General features: G+C 38.2%; 1 protein-coding gene across 3 annotated transcripts in view; it reads right to left on the reverse strand.

Moving 5' to 3' along the window:
* LOC124865681 (thrombospondin type-1 domain-containing protein 7A) overlaps nucleotides 1-22082 on the reverse strand; it is a 305007-nt gene that overhangs the window by 97486 nt on the left and 185439 nt on the right. For all 3 annotated transcript variants that reach the window (XM_047360998.1, XM_047360996.1, XM_047360997.1), the window contains 2 exons: nucleotides 16174-16368; nucleotides 12386-12632 (listed from right to left, as the gene is read on the reverse strand). In XM_047360998.1, coding sequence (XP_047216954.1) covers nucleotides 12386-12632; nucleotides 16174-16368 — 442 coding nt within the window. The remainder of the gene's footprint in view (nucleotides 1-12385; nucleotides 12633-16173; nucleotides 16369-22082) is intronic.

A 22082-nucleotide genomic window follows, 5' to 3' on the forward strand; every position in this document is an offset into this window, starting at 1 on the left:
CTCATCTGTAGCATAGTTGGTGTTACCGCTTGTAAATGAAATTACCATTAAAGCTAGTCCATTATTAAAAACTCAAAAAGTTGTTGGAGTATCTATTGAATGCTTCGTTTCAGGCACGTCCCTTCAGAGAGACACAGAAGGGTGTGAAAGCATTGCAGGGATATTTAAACTAGCAAAAAGCACCACTTGTTAAATGCAGCTTTAATTTGGACTTTATAACTGTGCAAGGAATGCTTTTTGAAGACGTTTTGTCCTCACATCAAGCAGCTGGGAGCTACAAACGCTCTCCTCTAGCAGCTACCAGCTATCTATCAGCTGATGCTAAGTAATTAAACATTTAGCTAAATGTTTGCAGTCTTCAGAATGTAGGACCTGGTTTGTCCGCTTCACTTTAACTGTACCGAAGTAAAAAACTGACATAGCTTTATTTCTTTCTGTGACAAATAATTATATTTCTTTCAGTGACAAATAAGCTCTGTTCCGCCTTGCTGAAGCATAACACAGAACATAAATGAAAACATAAATATGGACAGGTTAAAGATTGATGGCAAAGACTACTTTCTACATTCGTTCACAAAGTGGTGTGTTAGTATATGTGAGAATAGTGAAGCAGTTCACAGAACAATTTAAAGCTTCACTTTTAAACGAGCAATTTAGAGAGCAGGCATTTGTTTACAGCCTGACAGACCATCACAATTTGTGTTGTTTGGGCTAATGGACTATTTAGAAGTCTATTCTAAAAGATCTCAGCGAATCTGCATCAATTTAAGCATTACCAAAAGAGTGGACCAAGGACAACATCCTAAAAACACTAATCTAGTGACAATCAATGATGTGAACTTTTTAAAAAAGGATCGTGAATAGACTTATTTGAGGCCAAAAATAATAATCAACAAGTAAGAGTGTGGGCAGGTGCTAGTCTTTGGCACAGAATTATAGATAATTACATGAGGTTATTGACAAGCATAAAAGATAAAGTAAATTACCATTTCTCTCCTATTCTCCAACTCACTGAGATTTTCTTTGACTTGTTCCACCTTTGCCAGTGACAATGTTAGAAATAATATAAAAACAGGCAATAAATGATTGTTCTGGATCTAATGTACAGAAGTGGAGACAGCTGAGAATCATCACTGACAGGGGGGAACACATCATTTTTATTATTGGTTTTCCTCCATCAATCCAGTTTGGCTTGAACACAACACACCCCAAACCTTACATTTGTGTCTGTTCCCACCCTCCATTCACTGATAAAGACTTAGTTTTCTTGACTTGTATCTTATATGCCTAATTTTTTTATTTTTATTTGATCCACTTTTTCCTGGGTGGAATGATTGTAGAGATGCATCTCCATAAATAAGGTAGAATAAGGTATTGTTACTTTTGGCAATGTGGGCAGGTGGTGAGTCCTGCATCTCCATGGAGCTAGAGAGCAGGGGCACATGCTGAAGTGCTGTCCTGGTAGACAGCAGCACTTTAGACTTAATAAAGTGCAGACTCTACAAAATCAGCATAGACCATGAAAACCTCATCATGCACCAAATGCAACTTGGATTCTGTGCCCCTCTACGCTTCTCTATACTCTAGGACCTTTATTTCTAAAAATAAATACAAAATTGACTTTAATCTGAAATTAAAGCCGCACGCAGCATTGAAGGCCCTCGCATCTCATCACAACTCGGCCTGAGATGTTTGGGGGCTGACAAAGATCAACCATATTCAGTTTGGAGTGAATCGGACCTTCCATATGGAAGCTACACTCATTTGTTTATTAGTGGTCGGGGCTAAAGTGAGGTCATCTATTGACTGTGTCAACATGCCCATCATTAACTCATGATCACGTATACTACATTTCAAGTGGATCCGATGATGTATGAGGGAGATATAGCCCTTTAAGTCTCGTAGGGAGCACTGTTGGTCCAAATTCCAATGTGATCCAATAGAGGTGTTTGGGGGCTCACAAAGATCAACCATATTTATTTTGGAGTGAATTGGACCAAGCATGTGTAATTTAGAGCCAAACGTATGGCCGTGGCGTGACATCAGAATTCGCCACGCCGTCATAGCCACACCCTCCAGCCAAACCAGTCAGTACTAGACACAAACTTAGACCATCATGTTATCTGTCACTTGGGACAGTTTCATGTTGATTAGGTGGAGGGGATCAAACATGGACCACACTAAGTGAAATATTACACTTCCTGTTCACAGGGGGTGAGGCTTCGATGATGTCAGCATCTGATCAGTGAATATTAATCAGGGCCAGAGGGAGATCAATCTCAGAAGGTTTCAGGTCTCTGTGACTTTCCTTGTAGGATCAATATCAATTTTGTCTTTTACTGCGAGAAGTCATATTTTGAGGCGTGGCCACGCCCACACGCTTTCATGTATCCAAAAGCTTTTGATAACTTTTGATCCCCAGTGCCTTAAGAGTATACTGAGTGATTTTCAGGCATCTAAGTCAAAAGCTGTAGGAGGAGTTTGCTCAGATATGCTGGCTAGAAAGGGCAAATCTGGGGTCAAAATGGCAACTTCAATCCAAAATGGCGGACTTCCCGCTAGGTTTGGACCAACGCTCCAAGAGACTTTTTTGTAGGTCCTGATAAGATACATAAGTGTACCGAATTTCAGATTCCTCAATCAAAGCATTGCTTGGGGCTGATTTTTTTAAATATTCTAGGGGTGCTGTGGACGAATTAGGCCACGGCCACCAAATATGTCATCAGATCTCTATTGGGAACTGGACCAGGATCAATCACATTGAATTTGGTGCAGATCAGATGATGTATGTGGAAATTAAAGCCAAACATATGGCGTGACATCTGACTTCACCGCGCTGCCATGGCCACACCCGTTTATGAAAAGGCACTGTGCTTCAAATGAAGTTAGACCCACTAGTTATCTGTCTTCAAGTTGATTGGGTCAAGAGGGTCAGAGAGGCACCTTTCCAAGTGAAAAAAGTGACTTCCTGTTCTCAGGGGGCGTGGCTTTGATGATGTCATCTTTTGACCAGGTAGGATTGGTGACCTGAGATGGATCAATAATACCAAGTTTGATGTATTTCAGCCAATTTATGTGAAAGTTATTGCTGTTCCAAATTTGCGGTGAGAAGGCTAACTTTGAGGCCTAGGAGGAGTTTGTTAAAGTTCGACATGTATGAAAAGTGAAAAACGTCCAAAATTGACCCTTTGACCCAAAATGGCCGACTTCCTGTTGGTTTTAGGGCATACCCCCAAGAGACTTTTTTTCAGCTATGTACTAAATTTCAACTCTCTAGGACTTACCAGTTGGCCTATCTCACTTTCAGGGGCGCTGTTGCGCCATTTTTATTGCGACTTTCGCGAAACCCTTAAAATACGTAAATTTCACACACAACTGATGGCTACGCCAAATTTGGTGAGTTTTTGAATATGTTAAAGCCGCGAAAAAGGCAATTCATTTGTCGCCAGAATAATTATAAACGGAGCAATTACAATAGGCCCTTGCAGGCCTTCCTGCTCGGGCCTAAATATGACTTTGGACCACTGAGCAATAGTCCAGTTCTTTTTCTCCTTAGCCCAGGTAAAACCTCTCAGACGTCTACTTCAGGAATGACATGACTTAAGGAGAATGTAACAGTTGTAGCCCTTGTCATCGATATGTCTGCGTGTGGTGGCTTTTGAAGCACTGACTCCGGCCACCCCCCACGCTTCGTAAATCTAAATTGAACACTTGAATAGGCTTTGGTTCATAATCTGTTCAAAACTGTGGTTAGGCCTGTTACTTTTTCTTAACTTTCTGTTAGTATGCTTGGATACATCACTCTAAACAAGTTTGTTTAGCCTTTTGTGGGTTCCCATACTTGTGGACAGGGTCAGTTAATATCTGCAGGACATTTACTAAGTAAGCTGTCTTTCTCATATTTATGTAAGCCAAAAAATAATGTTTCTGTATAAAAAATATTTATGCTTGTCAATATTTCTAAAATTCTAAATATACTTTTAAACTTTGGTTTTATGTATTTTCTGAGAAACTGGATTTGGATTTTTCTCTAGGTGTAAGGAATATAGATTAAAATAAAGCAAAACAAATCGCTAAAATAGTTTTATTTCTCAAACTGAATTAATGAAAATACAATTTTCTAAAATTTTTATTTAGATGCACCTATACAGCCATGCTTTTTAAATTTGAATTCTATAAATAAGATAGTTGACCATTTCTTTGTGTTTTAACCCAGTTCTTCTCCTAGACAGAGCACCTGAAGGAACTATTGCCGTCACTAACTGTATGTACCTTGTTTTTCATCCCATACATTTTACTACTGCCTCAGAGCTCATCTGTTTAACTCTAGATGAGCCACTAAAGATGTTACCACTGGTCTTAACTCATTACTTTTTCTTAAACATTCATTATATAGTGAATCACAATCATCATTGCAATATCAATGTGTACAATTTTGCAAAAGACTGTTTGGATGCAATATTTGACAGGGTTTTATATTTCGGGTGTCAGGCATCCATGCTCTGAAAATCAGTGATGTATTTCGGCAGTGGGATATACTTTAATTGCCTTTACAGCCCACAGCAGACATACATCTTTTAGAGCTGAGATGCTATAGCTCATGGAAAGAAGTAGAACATTGTGTCAAGGTAAAGAAAGCCAAACATCGGGAAAATGTGTCAATTTAATTGGTATAATTTTCACAATTATCAGCAACTATACCTATATCTGACAATCAATGTGCAGCGGAATATAAATGGGGTTATAAATGCACTTTACAAAGTGCCTTGAGATTTTGTTGTGAATTTGTGCTGCATAAACAAACTGAACTATAATTTGGATTTTCTCTAACTGGTCTGAATCTTCAGCAACAACTCGAGAACCACCAAGTCTGCCATGACCTGGAAACTGCTAAAAAAACAGTACACATTAAACTAGTTTTACATCGTAATGAACTGAGAGGCTGCAGAATGGGAAAGAAACTCCTGATCCAAAACAGGTTTGCAGCTGCCCTGAGTGTTCAGTGAGACCCAGTGAGTTGGGTGTGATTATTGAGCCATTTAGTCTCTAAGGCAGGAAGTATGATTAGAGAAGGAGAGGTCAGGCCTACAAACCTAAAAAGACTGTAGTAGATTCCAAGCATAGTTGTTGTAGGATTATGCAGTGGGAATGTCTTGCCTTGCCCAAAGTGAGTGAAAGAATGAAGGACAACTTTTAAATTCTACAACTTCACATCAAATCAACAGCTAGACCATTGAATTTTGGATAGCAGCGAGGTGTTCCCACAGGAGGCGAGGTGTTCCCACATGCATCCAAAGTTGTTTGGAATGAAGAACATGCTAATAATAGGCTTCTAGAGTGGCCTCCCTAATGTTCTGAACTCAATCTAAGGAAGTCTCGTCAAATATGCAGCCAAAATGCTTAGGTTCTGCTGTACAGAAAGCAGGTCACAAAAGGCTTGCTGTAAACTCACCACTTCATTTCATCCTAGTTAAAAACAGTTTAAACAAATTATTAAAGCCCCAAACTACTCTGACATTCATGCCCATTATGAGTGCAAATTGTAATAAATCAGAAACCTTTGTATTTATTTTTCACTGTATGTGATCTGCTTGTGGTTCCTCGTTTTGTTGAAAGGGTTGGTCAAGCATAACTGACAAGGCCTGAGCTGAACTTTTCAACAGATGTTTGGGTAAACTCATCTATTTTGAATTTGCCTCATGTGGTGTGGTCCTCGCAGTTACCCGCAAACATCCTGCCTCTCATCTCCCTCATGATTAAATTGCCTTAAAGTATCAATCCCATTTAATTACCGTCATTATCATCAATGAGAAATCACCAGTGCCCAAAACGGCAGGGTTAATTAGGCTTTCAGGGACACAGATATTATTTATCTGTGGTTGCCTGCAAAGGAAAGATATGAACTGGGACTTTAGCTCATGTTGGGGGCGCTCAATTTACTTAACCAGCTCTGTCAGTCTCCTTGTTTTCACTCAGACTTGCTTTACTCTCATGCTGCTGGTGCTTTGCTCCCAAACACTGATCTCTCTCTATTATCTCTTCCCTGTTCTCATCATCATCTACAGACATCTCCAGGTACCGGTACAGCCCTGTTTAGTTAGTGACTGATGTCCTTTAAAATGCATTTTCAGTAACTCAAACAGATCAGATGACAAAAGTTTCTTCTGTGTTTGTCAAGCTACTATTTTAAACATGAAAAGGTCCCCAGAAGTAAAGATTTTATACAAAAGAAGAAAATCGAAGCGGCTTGTCAGAGAACTTTCACCTACAGGCCCACAAAGTAACAGCAACTGCCAAAATAATGTTTATTAATTTATTACTAATTTCATTGTGTTGTGAAGATGTTAGCAAAAATGTTAAATTTGAGTGATTCTTTTAATAAATATAATTTCTGAAGAATTTCTATGACCCAATTTTGTCTTTTCTGAGCCACAGTGGGGTCCCCAACACGACTTTGGGAACTTTTCTTAAACTATAGTTCCAGATTTTACTGAGCAATTTCCAAAATTTGATTATTCATTTAACCCACAAAAAGCCAACTGTGGTGGATTGTAAATGAGTAATTTCTGCCTCTTAAAAACATTTCACTAAATCAGTTCCTGTACTGGTGGTAGAGCTGGTTCCTGGGTGGAGAGAACCACTTCAAGTCCACATCAACACACACTTAAAATGTCTCTTCCATTGAATATTTCTCTTTCTGGTGTATTTTAAATTTATTTTAGGGGTTGTAGTGCAATGTGAAATGACAATAATTCTACGCAGACAATTGTCAGACTACTGTCACCTATCAAACATCTTAAACTTTTTTATCCAGTTTAATACTTTCTGATGCATCTAGGGCACATACCAACATCATATTGGATGCAGTTTGCTGCCATCTAGGGGTCAGAGTTATGCCCACATATGCCTAATTTCACTAATTTGCATAGAAACAATCTAAACATATTTTAATTGTATGCACTATATTCAAAGTAAAAATCTCTCCCTCATTTAGCATCTACTTGACAGCAAAGACATGTTTTTTTTTTTAACAAAATTTCAGACAGTAAGGAGCTAATAATCTCTTGTATAAGATGGGCAGATATTGCTAGTCTCATTTATAGAAGCTATCTAAAACTATTAGGCATGGGTAGGTGTCCAGTATTAGGTTTTCAAATGTTGTAGAGTGAAAACCACCAAACATTTATGTTATACTGTTTCTATGGTTTAAATTCATTTTAATAAGATGCCAGTGAAGCTGTAGCGATGACTGGAGTTTGCTTTGGCTCTATGGAGCATAAACAGTGCTTCCCCTCCTGTTGCTGTGAACTGTTGGTTAGTTTAAAGAAGGCCACTACACATTTCACTGGTTTACCACAAAGACAAATGCAAATTTATGGAAATGTTTCCAGTTGCAAAGAGATAAAAAAAGAAGTACAACCCATTGTCCTTATGGGTAGTTCTGTTTTAAAACTACAGGTGGCAAGTAACCAGAGAAGGAAGCAGGATGGAAAAATGTATAACATTATGCATAAGCACAGGTGAACTGTTTCATTTAGTGGGCATTTTCTATTATTTATACTCATCAAAATCAAGTTAACATAATAGTTATAACTATAACTAACATTATTACACTTGCAATAATCAATAAGTCATTTTAACACCAGTGAGAATAATTGTTTCTTCTCTGCTATAATAGAAGAGCTTAAAAGACTTTGTAGAAACAACCAGATAAAGTCAAATAGTCATTTTTACTTGAGGTTATCATGAGTATCTCAAACAGGCCCAGCTCTATAAAAAACAGTTTACCATAAAACAAGATTTATAAAAACCAGCTGGTGATATTTAATGGCCTGAAGTTTAGAAATTCAACTAAAAGCAGGAGCTTTGTGATGAGCTGTGGTGCACTGACCTACCATTATTTGTTGGTTGGGATTGTTTGATAGGAAGACGACACAAATTTGTTCCTGTAGTCCCAGTCCCATTTTTAAATTAGTGTTGAACCTGAAGTTTTCATTTTCTCTCCCCAGTTATCCTGACGCTGATGCAGACAACTTGTTGATCAACCAACCCATAGGCCTCTAGAAAAGTGATGCTAAGTAAGAACTGGTCCCCATTTAGGGCTGGAGATTATTTAACCTATTTATTTATTGAAAGTATTAACTTTGGCAGACCCTGAAAGTAACTTTTGTGTTATACCTGAAAATAACTGGACTGTTTGTCTTGTAAAGTGTCTTCAGATGACATTTGATGACAATTGGTTTATATAAATAAAGTGAACAGATCCTGCTGGTATTGCTACTAGGATGTCATATTTTACTTTTAATAACTTTTATTTCAATCCTTTTCATTTCCAGTAAAACTGATTATGAAATGGTCTTCGATATTTCAGTTAACTGCTGTAAAAAATGTTAAGAACAAGAAGAAAAATCAATAAAATAAAGTCTCTGTTTAATGAGTTTCAGTCGAACCAATAATAGACTTTCTAATTACGTGTATTATGTGTATCCTACATCTGATTGCAACGTTTGATTTGCACATCCTCAGAAATTAGAGCGTTGCCTCCACAAGTGGCATCAAAAAGAAGCCAAAGAGTTTTGAGTTTGTAAAATTGGTGTTGGAACTTTAGCCAAAGAGTTTTTTTTTTCGCATTTTTCTTGATTACAAACTGTATACAGTCACAAAAGAGCATCGGTTACTTCTTCTGCTCTCTAGAACATCTCTGCAAAAAGTTTATTTTGTAAGCAGATGTGATTCACAAGGTGAAAAAAAAAAGTTTACAACTTAGAACTTAAACAACTTAAACTCAAAATATTACTTATTTGAACATCTACATACAAAGTGATGTGCATATTGTATAATCAACAATGTGTATTTTCTTCAAAACTTTAAATCTACAGCACATAAACATGTCTCCTATTAGATCCAATGTTGCACATAGTGAAGACACAGTCTTGTACAAAATGTACATTTCTGCAGAGATCAGATGGATTGTAGCCTGAATGAAACTGCCTGCTGTCCAGGTAAGAAGAAATAGTCACCTGTGTAGCTCCACTGACTGTCAGCCATCAAAATCAATCTTCTAGTTCCTTCTTCTCACAGTTTATCGCCAAGATGCTTAACTGAGACTGTCACATATTACACTGGCTCGAAGCTGCAGCTCTGGCAGCAGAGCAGAAGAGGTGACTGAAAAAAGTAGCAGGACTTTAATTACTTGCTTCTAACGGCATTAAAACTGAAGTGATGAAGTACATTTATGACATTTTACTTCTTGTGGTAAATGGCCAATTTCTTGTACTGATGAAGTTACTGCAGGTTTTGTGACCTTTGATTTCTGTAGAGCACCTGTTTCCAGCAAACCGAGGGTAACTCCAGGGGAAAAGTAATTCTGACACATTGTATATGATGTACAACCAGTCTGCTGTGGTGTGCTGTGCAACAAGGGTTGAGTATTCTCAGAACATAATGAGCCAAGTCATAGAATTAGCTTTAAAATGGTATTTTGTGGACTGTTTAATTGTTCTTAAATGCTTTAAATGTTATTTAGTATGGATGGTATACACTACATTTTATAAATGACAGAAACTTCTCTTATTGTCTGATATTAAATCAGATTTAACTTTTGCTGTATTAGATAGGTACGGAATCTTAAAATTGTTTTAATTTGCTAAATGCCGGAAAAGCAAAACAGAGTATTTTTAACTTTGCTTAAATTTATAAGTTTATATACACTGAGGTTATACCTTCAACGAATTTTGGAAAGCCCTGATGAGGCTGTAATGACTTTGTTATATTCTGATAGATTTGTTTAATACATTTGAGTTAATTGGAGGCACACCTCAAATACACCCTTTCCTTGTGCAAAACATCTAAATGCATGTATTAACAGCATGGGAGTCTCCAGCTATCATACGATTCAGGAAGGAAACAAGTTCTGTGTCTCAGAAAAAAAAATGTCAGTCAGTTTCTACCGCTTACTCCATAGTGGGTCGCGGGGAAGCTGGTGCCTATCTCCAGCAGTCTTTGGGCGAGAGGCAGGGTACACCCTGGACAAGTCGCCAGTCCATCACAGGGCAATACACAAACAACCATGCACACACTCATTCACACACCTAAGGGCAATTTAGAGAGACCACTTAACCTAACAGGCATGTCTTTGGACTGTGGGAGGAAGCCGGAGTACCCGGTGAAAACCCACAACTTATGCAGAAAGACCCCCGGCCGGGAATCGAACCCAGGACCTACTTGCTGCAAGGCAACAGTACTACCGACTGCGCCACCGTGCAGCTATTTGAGTTAATTGGAGGCACACCTCAAATACATCCTTTCCTTGTGCAAAACATCTAAATGCACGCATTGACCGCATGGGAGTCTCCAGCTATCATACGGTTCAGGAAGAAAACAGGTTCTGTGTTTCAGAAAAAAAAATTTCAGTCAGTCAGTCAGTTTCTACCGCTTATTCCATAGTGGGTCGCGGGGAAGCTGGTGCCTATCTCCAGCAGTCTATGGGCGAGAGGCGGGGTACACCCTGGACAAGTCACCAGTCCATCACAGGGCAATACACAAACAACCATGCACACACTCATTCATACACCTAAGGGCAATTTGGAGAGACCAATTAACCTAACAGGCATGTCTTTGGACTGTGGGAGGAAGCCGGAGTACCCGGTGAAAACCCAACTCTTATGCAGAAAGACCCCCGGCCGGGAATCGAACCCAGGACCTACTTGCTGCAAGGCAACAGTACTACCGACTGCGCCACCGTGCAGCTATTTGAGTTAATTGGAGGCACACCTCAAATACACCCTTTCCTTGTGCAAAACATCTAAATGCACGCATTAACCGCATGGGAGTCTCCCGCTATCATACGGTTCAGGAAGGTACAAAATGGGTTTATCAACCCAAAAACAAAACCAAAGACAAGGGGTAGCATTAACCTAATATTTTCCTTTTAAGCCTGTTTTCTCTTTAAACTGTAACAGAAAAATTTGAAGGCTATCAGTCATTTTGACAGATTGCAATTTACACCCATGACCACTTGGTGGCGGGTTAGCATATTAATTAGTTGTTTTCTAATACATCACCTCATTGACTTTACACCTGGGTTTTAGAATTTTTAAGCCTAATAACAATGATGGTGTTAATAAAAAAGGTGAAAAACAAGGGACTAATCCAGTGGTAGATAAAGAAAAAACAAATGCAGGTGCGCAATTCAGGTTCATGCAGACCAGGAGGAACGTGTGAGAATGTGTGTTCAGGCCACAGCAGGTGATCTGTTCATATGCAGTCATTTAACTTCATTGTTTACATGTAGTTACTGGGACCATGGTCAGTATGTTTTTTTTTTTTTAAAGTTACATGTATTCATCTGGTTGATGTGGATTCTGTGTTCAGCTTGTTCCGACTGAATATTAATTAAAATGAATGAAAATAAATGCTATTGAATGTTTAATTATTACCATTTAAAAAATAAAGTGACGGACAAAAATAGAAAATGACAAGATTTTTTTAACCCTGTCAGTCAAAATGACGGACAACGAAAAAGTCTAGCGCAAAACGGCCTAAAACCTTTCAAAAAGTCTGTTTAAAGCTGTTGAGAGAGTTTCAAAATCCAAAGTGAAACAAAAACTCTACCACCATGTGCTGAGAAGCCACTAAGGAAGACTAAGGCAACATAAAAAGCCAGATTACAGTTTGCACTCAATGACAGAGACCCAGATTTTTGGAGACATATACTGTGGTCTGATAATAAAATTAAAGTGTTTAGCTATGATGACCACTGTTACATGTGGATGAAAGAGAGGAACGTTGTCCATCACATAGACCTGATTTCAGCTTCATAGAAACGTTTTGGGAGGCCTACAAACCTGATCCAGTTGCACCAGTTGAGTTAGAAGAAATGGGACAAAATGTAAGCTATTGTGAGAAGAATTTGGAAGGATCCCCAAAACATTTGACCTAAGTCATGCAGCTTAAGAGGCATAAACTATATATATATCGTCTGCATTATACTGTTATTTGGCAAATAGAAATAATTTTAGTAATCCGAACTGACCTGAAACAGGAAAGGTTTAGACTGATTTAATCAGACACTGAGGGGAAAAAGGTTGAGTCTTTTTAAGTGTGTGTAAGTATTTGGTTTCGAATGTAGTTTCTCTTATGCTGTGTTTACCAGTTTGAATCACACTTAAAGCATATCCAGTAATAAATAATCAGGTTATTTATCTTTTGTGTTTGGGCCGACAATAGTTTACCATATTTTTCTTTTCTCAAATTCCTAATGTAAGTTATTCTCCAACAAACACCAAATTTCAGCAGCCCCTTTACACTCACCCTTTCAACAGTCAATCTGCCAAACTTTTACTTTAAATGTTTACTGCTTTAGATTAAACTGAAATCAGCTTACTTTTTGGGTGGTACCTGTCCGACGTTGACCCGGACGCACATGACCTTGCGAGTCTGCACTCCCATGGAGCACAGACCCTGACTATCTCCAGTGGGACGTATCCCTGCTGAGGTGTTCAGAGATGCTGTGGAGGGGTCTTCTGTGCATGGCCCCCAGGGCCCCGTCTGCCAGTGATAAACGATGCAGGCATGTTCGTTACAGTTCCGCACCTCCTGAAGTGCACTGCTGTTTGGACACAGGGAACCACCTGAGAATACACATTGAAAAGTGAGAAGCAAGTGGTTGCTAGACATTAAGGGGAATTAAAATAAAGTTAAATAATATTGTTTGTCACTCATTTCAGAGACTCATATATAGATTCATTACACAGTGTGAAATATTTCAAGCCTGTATTTCTTGTAATTTTAACTATTACAGCTTAGAGATGAGGAAAACCCAAAATTTACTAAGTTAATTTCTATGCACTCACTACTTGGTTGGGCTTTTTTTGCATGAACACTGCATCAACAAGGCGTGGCATAGAGGTGATCAGGCTATGGTTCTGCTGAGGTGTAATGGAAGCCCAGGTAGATTTGATGGCAGCCTTCAGAGGTCATCTGATTGTTGGGTCATCTTTCTCTTGACAATATTCCATAGATTCTTTATGAGGTTCAGGTCTGTTTGCCAGGTAACACCATGGTCCAGTTTTTGGTATATTTGGCAGTGTGGGCAGGTGCCAAGTCCTGCTTGAAAATGAAATCCGAATCTCTATAAAGCTTGTCAGCAGAAGGAAGATGACATGGCAGCCCAAATCCTCATTGACTATGGAAACTTTTGACTGGACTTCAAGCAACTTGGATTCTGTGTCTCCATCTTTTCTCCAGTTTACCAGACCTTGATTTGAAAATGAAATTCAAACTTTACTTTCTTCTGACAAGAGAAGTTTGGACTACTGAACAACAGTACCATTCTCCTTACCACAGGGTGGACACTTCTGATGTTGTCTATGTTTCAAGAGTGGCTTGATAAGAGGAATGCAACATTTGTAGTGCATGTGAAGGAGTCATCTGTGTGCAGTGGATCTTGATGTGCCAACTCCAGCCTCAGTCCACTCCTTGTGAAGCTCCACCAAATTATTGAAAGGACTTTGCTCAACAATCCTCTCAAAGCTGCAGTTATCCCTGTTGACCTTTCCCTACTACAGTTTTTACTTCCACTCAACTACTAAGAAGACTTTTGGACACAGCCCTCTGTGAGAAAACTCATTGACACCCTCCTTGTGGAGGGTGTCAATGACCATCTTCTAGACATCTGTCCAGTAAGCAGCCTTCCCCATGATTTTGCAGGTCATAAGGCCATAGCATTGATAAATCAAGTATTTTTTTTTTATTTGTGTTATCATTTAGATTAGACACTGAATTTTGGGGTTCCACTCTCTGTATCTTTATTTATAAAAACATTCTAATATTTTCCTTCTACTTCAGTTACGTGCCTCTTTTTGTTGGTCTATCACATAAAATACACAAAAGTTGCTGTAACGCGGCAAAATGTTAAAAGGATCAAAAGATATAAAGAGTTTTGCAAGGCACTTTGGAAGCTTAAATGTTACACTTTATGTATTATTTTGTGTATCAATTTACAAATAAGCCTATTAAATGCACTATTTTAAAATGTACATCCCATGCATGTGGTTTAGAAATCTCGAAAGCAATTTCTCCTTTTCTGACAGTCTTCTATACATTTTTGGTGATGCAGCAGTCAGCCATGGAATGATTTCATTACCACAGACACTTAGAGCTTTCAGCAAAGATTGAAAGGTATCACAGGACCGAGAGATCTCCACACCAGTAGCTCATTGCCGGAGTTGTCAAGAAGCCAGCTCTGAATAGAGCTGCGGTGTACACACATGTGCCAAGCTCAGTCCCAAACTACTTCACTGAGATCTCTCTGACTTCCTTCCTGCTGACTGTGCCAGAAAGCCTGAGCTGACTGAGCGATAAAAGTCTCAACAAGAACATGACATGGGAAAATGAGCTACAAACAGCAATGACTTAGAAACCGCTGTAAGTGGGACATTAAATTACATATGAAGGAGCTCTCAGGAAAGGACTACCTTTAGGGTTCAGACAAATGTTTAATGCACAATTCCATATTTTTCCACGATCACATTTTTAAAGTTCTTGGTCCTGTTTAGCCATAAAGTGCAAATACAACAGTTTACTATGAAGTTATGACAAATATTTCTTCAGTGGGACATTTAAAAATAGAACCTGGAGAAAACTGAAACTAGAAGCAGAATGAATGGACAGATGGATGGATGGATGGATGGATGGACAAAACAATTTGATGGATTGACAACTTTTAACTCAATTTATTTATGAAGAACTAATTCACAACAAACCATCTTCACACAGTTTACAAGACACAAATGATCAAATCATATCCAGAAATGAGACAACATGATTGTAAATAGACAGTAGGACAGGGAATAAAGTCTGGAAATAAAAATATGTTTTATATGTTTTTTCATACTTATCCACACCTAGAAGACACTAAATGACCTACTTTTTCAGACTGATGAACGTTTGGTATTGACGACAGAAAAATAATTTCATTTGGCATTTTTTAGGCAGGTTTAATCAAAGTGTAGCATTTTCCTTGACAAATCTTTGCTAGATAAATTATATTTTGTGCCTCATTCACAAATGGCTTCTTAACATGAATCTTGCACATCATTTACGCTGATGGGTGTCAAACAGTGAGAAGCACTTAGGGCTTTCTTAAGTCCCTCCGTAATCACCAATGAATAAGCAGTTATGCTAATTAGGTCATTAATTTGCTTATTAATGCACTAATTAACACAGAGTCCCGTGCAAACATGGGTGGTTGCATATTAATATGACCCCCGCGTCTTATGCTTTGAGTGGCTCCTCCAGTTTCAACAAGTTTTTCATTTATTAATATGCCACAGATAAGCTGCAAAATCTGCCAGGGAGCTCAAAATCTACTCTACTATGCAGAGGCAGAGAGGAAAGGCTTACTTCAGTTACTGTTCTTAAGTATGTGTATTCACAATGATTAGAGACAGTAAAACGTTTTAAAAGTCATTTTCACTCTAAAGCTACCACTAGTCTAGTAAGAATCAAAGATTACCATAAAGTTCTGGAAACTTGGGCACCTGTGACAGACCTGGACAAGAAATTAATTGGAAACGTTAATATGATACGCGTTGGCCACATAAACTAATACTGCAGCAGCAGAACAACAGTCAAGCTATTTCACACAAAACCAACAAGGCCTGACTGAATTAGAAAGCAACATGCTGAATTAATCCAAAATCAATTATAAGTTCCCCTAAAGGAGCTACAAAAACTTTTCTTCTGAACTCCAAACAAGCCAACTACTTTGTGCAAACACATAGCTAGAGGTTTAAAATAGCTACCAGGAATCTTTAATTAGAACCGTTACCCTCCATCACTGTGATCCAAGCCACAACCATTGCAGTGACTATGAGGAGAACACACACCCAGATAAGAGGAGGGAAAACAAATAGAACACACAGGTTTAAACTCCAAAGAACATGTAGGCATATGTGGAGAAAAAGTGAGAGTCAGGCAAGAAGGCAGACCAACAGAAATAATCATCACGACAGATAAGCAAAATATGCAAGATAAGGACAAATGCACAAGCAGACAAGTGTGAAATCAGGCACCCAGAGACTGACAGCAAAGGACAACTTGAAAAGGCTTCATCTGCATGTTTTCTTCCAATATCCAGAGCAACAGTGTGGTAGGCAGGTTGACACTCACCTTCCCCGGCGTTGTATGCCAGAATGGAGCGGGTCCTCATTTGCTTGCCCTCCACAGTCTTACTGGAACATGTCTGAGAGCAGGTCGACCAGGGCGTCCAGTCGCTGAGCACACAGTCTCTTGCGCAAGGCACCTCACAGGGGATGGGCTCCAAAGCTGCTAAAGACGAGCAGAAACTTCTATCCACAATGTCTCCTGAAGAAAAAACAAGAGAACACAACAGGGTCAAGGGTCAAGTTTATAGTTTTGATTACAATCTAGCTGTAACTTTGACTTCCAACAAAAATGTAGATTTACATAAAACTCTGACTTCAGGTTTGGCAAAATTTTCAGTAGCTCAGGGTCTTATTCACAAGTTGGAGGAACAGAGGTGACTGGAGCATCAACTGCAGCATTATGACCACTATGTCAATTTGTTGTGGTTAAGAGGAAGCTCAACCAAAGGGCAAAGCTTGGAATTCACCATGAATGTTTTAATTCTCACCAAGTTCAACGAGCATCCGGTGAGGATACTTTCTGGATGTTTCCCTACAGAAGTATTTTGAACATGCCCCCTCTGGAGGAGTCCTAAGGGCAGACCCAAAGTGTTGTAGGACAGACCATGTCTCACTGCTCCCTGAAATGAGCTGCAGAAGGTAGATGGGAGGAAAGAGGTCTTGGAATCTCTCCTATAGCTGTTAATATAAACCAGTCTTGGAAGTGATGGATGGATAAAAAAAGAAAAGAATGGATGGATGGCTTTATGATGAACATACTGATGGTTGGACTGCTGTGTGATAGGAAAATGGATGAATGGATGGATGGCTGAAGAACAGAATAGAAGTGTCCTTTAATTCCTATTAATATCCTTCCTTCATTGGGTAAATTCCAGTGTACCAGCAGCAAAGTGACAGGCAAATGGAATCATGCAGATTTACACAATGTAAAACATAAAAAAATAAGAAATAAACTGTAGAAATGGCTAATTTACCACATAGAAAGAATACTGTGCGGTTGTCATCAAAGAAATGTGGAACTAAGTAGGATAATTTAAAAAAGCACAAAAAGTACATGTAAAAAAAAAATAACAGCAGTGATGTAAACACTTATTGAGTTTGTTGGGAGCAGTAATGGTTATAAAGTCTAACAGCTGCCATTTGTGCACCAAGGATGCAGCAGTCTTTCACTGAAGGAGCTCTCCAGTTCTGCAACACCTTCATGCTTGGGGTTGGGAGGGAGGGATGGATGGATAGATGGATGGATGTGTTTATTATTACAAATGTAGGGTCAGCATTATTAACAAGAAATGAACCTCAGCAACTCAAAATCCTTTGTTCTAAAATTTAGTGAGTTTTTTGTGAAATCATAAAAATTGCCTCAGTAACTGCGTATTATGTAGTTAACTAGTTGCCAAGTAAGCTGTACTTGCCTCTCCTTGCTAAAGAAGAAGATTAAACATTCTGAACTGTTCAGCTGCCTTCTGCCAGCATTGCTACATTTGCAGGGTGGGGCTGGACATGAGCTTGTTACCAGCAAACGAGCCAAGGACATTATTAAGAGACGCCTGTTCTGGCAATAAAGGTAACAACTGTAAAACCCATTAAGTTCATTTGGATATTATAACCTTACTGAGACTGCTTTTATTGGTTTACCAAAACACTTATAAAAATACACAGGAGAACATGACTTTAAATTTAAACTATTTCCACCTAAATCAACTCCCATCTGTGAGTCAAACCACATAACCATTTGTGTTTAACTAATATAAAAGAAATGGATGAAAAGCTAATTTGTGCACAAATTAAAGACAGGTGGCGTTGCTCTTAATTTCCTGTTGTGGGCGATTTATTTCCCAGTAGATTTACAAGCGGAAGCTACCATCTGGCTTTTCAGGTAAGGGACATCACCAGCTGCATTCAGGAGATAAGGAAAAGCAAATTAATTGTACTAACATTACCCTAAATCTGTAAATTTTTTGTAATTATGACAATATGGTTCCTTTATTTTTCTGTATTAATGAGGTGGAGTGCAAACTGTAATTAAAACTGCAAATTCTCTTTAAAGTGGGGGGTTTATCTGCAAATTAATGAAAAAAGTAAAAGCATAAGAAACATTAGTGATTTACACTGTTTGGGGCCATTATGTGCCTCCATTAGAGTTCAAACAGGAATCAATGTAACAACCAAAACTTTAAAAACACTACAGAAAGACACCGTTTTCTTTACAAAAAGCAGCAAAAATAGTCCGGAATGCTTTAACTTTGTGTTAAGAATCCTTGCTAAATAAACTTGTACCCATATGCTCAAAATGGAGCCTCTCCAGTGAACACAACCTTTTTTCGGATGTTGCAAAAGGTTGTCCAGCCATTTTGGTGTGAACTGCAAAAAAACCTAGCAGATGAAAACACGTCTTCAGGTTAAACGATTTACTGCTAAAATGACATTATCACCTTGAACAATGCTTCAGCTCGCAGACAGTTGGAGCAGCTGGGAAAATTAACAGCTGTGCCTTCTAATTGATGGCAACATGTCAAGCGCACAGCCCATTTTAAGTGGTTGCGATGTGCTTGTTTTTCCATAAGAAGTTGGATAATTTTGAAGTGTGATTTATGAGCAGAAATTTGACTGAAATATTTAGAGTGGCTCGTATGAATAATGTAGGAAAATTTATTTTGGATTATTTCGAAAACGTTTGAATATGGGGAATTTATTTTGTGTTACTTCACCCCCAGTGAGCATATTTGAGTGGAAAACATTTAAACCACTAAACTGTCAATAGTTATCTCTATTAAAATAGGCTCAAGTGTGGTTTAAAATATTTTCCATCTAAACCTCAGAGCATGGTTAGGGTAATCCACAGGAATTAGGAGATAAAGTAGCAGCTAGGTGCTGCTAATCAAATGTACCTGGTTAAGCACTTGATCTGTGACTGTCACCTATATACGTAGAAGAGTGGGTTTTAGCAGATTGTGTTAACATAAAGACGAGGAGGAAAGACATTCATAATGACCTCAAAGAGTAATTATTGTACTGCTACCCAATCTGGGAAGGGTTATAAAGCCATTTCTAAAAAAATTGTAGTCAATCATACCTCATAAAGAAACATTATTTCGGAGTGTAAATTATTTAAGACATTTTCCAATCTTCTCAGGAATAGCCGTGTCAGTGAGTTCATCACAGTTAGGCCATTCAATAATCTGACAAACTTGCAAAAATCCAAGCATCTCAATCAATCACAAAACTTCTGGAACAATGTCCTTTCAAAAGACAAGGCCAGAGTACAGATGTTGGGCAGTGTTTGGGGAAAACCAAACATAGCAAATCAATTCTAAACACCACATAACTGTTAAGTACAGTGATGGAGAGATAAGGTTATGGGCTTGTTTTGCAAGCACAGGACCGTGACAGCTTGCAGTTGTTGTGCCAGTGATAAACTTCCCTATATTGTTGAGGCGAATATCAACGTGACCAAAATTTAGTTGGAGCCTTTCTGTAATAAATAAAAGCTAGGATTAGACGGGTCATCTGAATTCGACAAAAAATCCATTGCCAGAATTGTAACTTCAACCTAACAACCTGTTTGACTGTAGCTATGATGTTACCAGTGATAATTGTAATAGAACATTTGTTTAAATTAACTGCAAAGGTTGATGTGCAAAAGCAATTTAAACTTAAACCTAGATATTTCCTTACACCGTGTCTTATTGTAGGGATACAAAGTTTGTATCCAATAGCATCAACATTGGTTGAAAGAGTAACATTCCAGATGTAGAGGCAAGCGCCTCAGCTGAAGCTCTTTAAACTCGTGGGCCAGTATAAGACTATTACGTCAAAGAATCCATGTATCCAAAGTTACTACGATCCAACGGCCGAATTCCTACTGATTGTGTGCAACAAAGTTAAGCATTGATCTGCTGCTCACATAATCCAGCATTTATATGAAAACAGAGTAATACGACAAGCGTGGCTTGGCTTTTCTTTGAGGCCTACGGAAGCAACCTGTGTCCCAGAGAGCTCCTAGCAGAGAAACATCAAGTGAAAAGGTATCAAGACCGCAATTCGGCCAGCTGAATACAGCCGATACCCCACAGCTACGGAGAGAGGATGCAACACTAGTCTGTCTGTTAATGCCCACACGAGGCTGGATGACCAGGAAAACGTTGCTTCTCAACTGGTTGCCCCAGGACATCTTTTTCTCAGCAGGATTGACGTAAGAGGTGGTGCTTTGGGCAGAGAAATTAGTTAGCATGAAATGATCTGAATAAAGTTTATTTTGTGACATTTAGTTTTTGTTTGTGTTGAGAAAACGTATTGCTAATTTGTTCTGTGTTGTGTTTTAAAGTTGAAACAACTTTATTTGAAGGGTGGTTTTAAACACAGCTCGGCTTTAACGCTCTGTCAAAGCTCATGCATTTTGATTCATGTATTAATGGTATTTTAAAAGATACATGTTCGACTTTAAGGAAGCTATAGGCTTTCCTTTGTTAACTGAAACCGCTAATGGCTAGTCAAGTCAGGGGAAACACGTGATTCGCTCATCACCAAGTGAGGGCTAGTTAACAATCAGTAATCCAGAAAGGTTGTTGGTTCTTATTCAAAATACTATTTCCTTAAACATTTTTGTACTAAACAAAGACAGCTAATTAAAAACCATTAAGAATTAGTCATCCAGAAAGTCGGTTTTATTCAGCAAATCATTTTATGAAATATTATTTTATTAAAATGATGTGTTATCTGATGTTGTACTGTGAATGGTTGTTTATACCAATTATTGTCCAAGTTGGTTACAGGACTATCTTAACCTCATTCCAGATTCCTCAAGATAATCCTTGGTTCTCAAACATGAATGAAATCGAATGGTAATGTTGCATCATTTATTGGCCATGGTTTTTAACAATCTTTGATTCCTGTGCTCATACTGTAAATAGTTCATTGGTTTCCTTATTCTTTAATTTTTCTTGGAAGTTTTAGTTGGGTGGTTTTAGTATAGTAAAAGTTTGGTGACTAAAATATGTTTGACTTGGAGTTAACTTATTTTTATTAATAAATTATTGTATTTGAGGAAATTCTGTGAATTTATTCCATGTGTGTGCAGAGTTTTTCTGTTCAGTAGTGCCAGAGCACATTTCACCCTTTTCTCTATTGTCCTGATACCATCAGCTTATTGGGCTGGTATTCACAGGACAACACTTAACAGTCCGAATTATTATTTAATTAAATATTAAATAATATAATCATAATAATAATTACAACATTTAAAAATGTGAAACAGATACTCTCCTTTTTTTTTTTTTATCTGCCATTGTCCATTTATTACAACTTAGAGGTCTGACCTCCATAAGAACGCACAGTCCATAACTACTCAGCTGTGTAAAAAGCAATGAAGACATCTCCAACTCGACTAGTTGAGACAGATAATCATTTATGACCGGATGTAAGGAGATACACAATAAATTATTCATGGAACATTTTCTGCAAAATTTGCAATAAATTTAATCCCTTTGATATATACAGTAGCATCTGATATGCAGGATTTGGGTTATTCTAATCCTTTTCTGTATTAAACAGTGAAAGAAAGAAATCCATAGAGTGGATTTGTAAAGAAGGGGATGATCTGTAGAGATTATGCGGATGTATTGAGATACAGCTATTGAGTGGGTCACTATTAGAATGCTTAAAGGCCCTACATAACTTTGGTTATCATCTCATTGCATTATTAGTAGATGGTAAAAAAAAAACTAAAAACTATAGGTCATAACAAAATGGCTGAAAGAAATAGATCATCAGTACATCTTGTTCTGAAAATCATATGTTGTAGGTGAGGGTATAAAATTATTATTATTTATTGAAATACTTGAGCATTGAATGTGAACATCAAAACATCTGGAGTTGCAGCTTTACCAGAAACATGTGGGATATTTCCAGGCTGAC

Source organism: Girardinichthys multiradiatus, chromosome 3 (assembly GCF_021462225.1).
Source record: "Girardinichthys multiradiatus isolate DD_20200921_A chromosome 3, DD_fGirMul_XY1, whole genome shotgun sequence".
NCBI classification, from domain to species: Eukaryota; Metazoa; Chordata; class Actinopteri; order Cyprinodontiformes; family Goodeidae; genus Girardinichthys; species Girardinichthys multiradiatus.